Below are 2,538 nucleotides of genomic sequence, written 5' to 3' on the forward strand. Positions count from 1 at the left end.
TCTCTTTCTCTTCTGGATCCAGTGCTGTGTTTGGGCTGAGGATACAATAGTAACACTGCATTAGTGAGTTGCGGAAAGAATTACAGATGGATTCAGTAAAATCACTTTTCAGCAGACTATAGAGTCTTTCATTCATCTCTTCTTCTTTTTTTCATGCACAAATGTTGGACATGGCATAACATCAAATTATCACAAGCCCCATTAAGTGGATTTCTAATGCTTGAGTGCAATTAAATTACACACTGTAAAAAAAAAAAAAAGGCTACCTAATATATTTAAGAAATATCAACTTGGATGTTTAAGTTATTTCAACTTAAATATCAATAAACTGAGTTGAATCTTGTGTAACTTGGAAAAAATGGCTTATTTTCATGAGTTAAAGCGACGTAAAAACATTTTGTCATAATTGATCATATAATTTTTAACAACAATATCCATATTGTAATATCTGGAGTGATTTCCCTGTTTCATTTAGCTTTATTCAGCTGCTTTTGCTTTATGAATGGGAGCTGGTCAAGCAGGAATGCCTTTATAATGAAAAACAGTGTACACAATTCCTAGTGGATTTTTTTTTATAATAACATGTGGAACCAAATGTAAAGGATTCTAATGGGATCAAATAAGAATTTTAAAACATCCTATTGACTAATGTAAAAATCCCAAAAGATGTTCTAACTATTTCGATATGTGCTTCTGAAACTCTTTAATGAACTGATTAATGACTTGCTATAGTGACAATCATTTGGGATTTATTGAAGTTTTAAAATGTTCTTTTTGATGTTCCACATGAGCTTTATTCCAACTGGATAGTTGTATTGGGAACTATGCGAAAAGATACAGCTTTTGTTTTGTGGTTGAATTCTAAGCAAATTCCCAATAGGATCCTTTAGAATTGGTTCCAAATTATCAACGAAATTCCATCATGGAATTGGGAATCCTTCCGGTCCTCAGGCAGCATCTCATGTGGTAAAGCCTCTCAGAACTGTGAACGAACTAAAGCCGTGATTTTCCAAAAGACGTGAACACAAACGTGTGTCTGTGTTTCATAGAGCTCAATCCAGTAAACGAAAAGCAGATGCTATTCTGGATAATTGATTTCAGAGAGAACACGCGAATGGTTCCCCATGCTAGGACACACAACCAACCCTTCCAAAATAAATGCTGATCAACATCAAAACCAGTTGTCTTTACCCTCAAAGCTCGACGTCTCCCTCCCCGCAGCTGCCCAGATGTGACAAATGTCTGTTCCTGCCGGTCTGAACGGCGACGCGGTTTTTGAAGCGCACCAGCGCGAGCGCGATCTCCGCGTTCCACGCCATTCCCTCCTGCTGGCACCTGAAGTCAATCTCCTTCCCGCCGTTCATCACGATGGTGAAGTACACCAGACCCCGTTTGTACTCCACACAGTCCAGCGTGGTCATCAGCTCGAAGCGCATCTCTTTGCTGCTCTCGCCTTTACAGTCGTACAGACGGAGTCCTTCCTCTGACAGAACGCAACGCTTCTTCTTCCACAGCTGCAGAAGTCCATTACTCCTCTTCTCCAGATAACCATCCTTCATGACTTTACACTGGTTCATTCTGAATAAAGGTTGGTGTGAAACCCAAAATTAAACGTTAATCAGAATCGGCGAAGCGTTCACTGATGTTTTCGCGTAGCGTTAACGAGCGAACATTGCAAGCAAACGCGCAAAACCGCTGTGCGCCCACTAAACACAGAATAAAACGCCTTCATTTAATCGTTTAGCTCAACTTTACACGTTTCTGCAGAAATTCCACTAGAGAGCCCGTTGTTGAATATAACGCATCGTCGCTGCATTGCCGCCCGACAGCTCTGTGGCTAAAGATCAATTTCCGACTTTTATATATTGTTACAATCTGCTTGGAAGTCCCGCAATCTGGGCATGTTGGTACTTGCTCCTCTGAAAGCGACTCTTCTCGTGTTTCTGAAGGACTCTTCCCCCCCACCCCGTCGTGACGTCACGGGGATTAGTCCTACTTTAACTGCACTCTGGAATGCTTCTGCTGCCGCCTGATAAACATTAGCTTGTATGTCCATTCATGTCCTGACATCTGGCTCAAGTCGAAAATCATTTCAAAGGGATTTCTATTGGAAATTCAGTCATAATTTAGAACCAAAGAATCCTAATGGTAATTGTCATCCTAATACAACACAAAATAAAAACTGATAGATTTTAGAATAATTTGAAATTGTCCTATAGGAGAAAATTACTAAAAGTTTTCCCATGCAAACTACGCAATTATATATATAGGCCTAGGCTATATAAACTTTTATAGAGTTTCTTATGGAAATTACACAATATCCAATACTGTAAAAAAATATATATGATCAATAAGTTGTGACTACATATGTTTTTACATTGCTTTAACTCATCAAAATAAGTTATGCAATTTTCAACTTTTTGTTAGGCCTACAAGATTAAACTCATTTTTAATTTTAAGTTTAATGTAATTTAAGTTGAAATGACTTAACATCCAAGTTCATTGTACTTAAAAATTTAAGGCATCTACTTTTTTTTT

At 38.2% G+C, this 2,538-nt stretch overlaps 1 protein-coding gene across 1 annotated transcript; it reads right to left on the bottom strand.

Moving 5' to 3' along the window:
- phlda3 (pleckstrin homology-like domain, family A, member 3) lies at positions 1-1,942 on the bottom strand. The gene is made up of 2 exons (XM_056238265.1): positions 1,192-1,942; positions 1-35 (listed from the first exon to the last, which is right to left on the bottom strand). The coding sequence occupies exon 1, from the start codon at positions 1,575-1,577 to the stop codon at positions 1,194-1,196; it is 384 nt and encodes a 127-aa protein (XP_056094240.1). The 5' UTR covers positions 1,578-1,942; the 3' UTR covers positions 1-35; positions 1,192-1,193.
- Positions 1,943-2,538: the final 596 nt, after the last annotated feature.

The sequence above is a fragment of the Rhinichthys klamathensis genome, unplaced genomic scaffold, assembly GCF_029890125.1.
Source record: "Rhinichthys klamathensis goyatoka isolate OS25496 unplaced genomic scaffold, OSU_Roscu_1.1 h1tg000513l_1, whole genome shotgun sequence".
In the NCBI taxonomy this organism is placed as follows: Eukaryota; Metazoa; Chordata; class Actinopteri; order Cypriniformes; family Leuciscidae; genus Rhinichthys; species Rhinichthys klamathensis.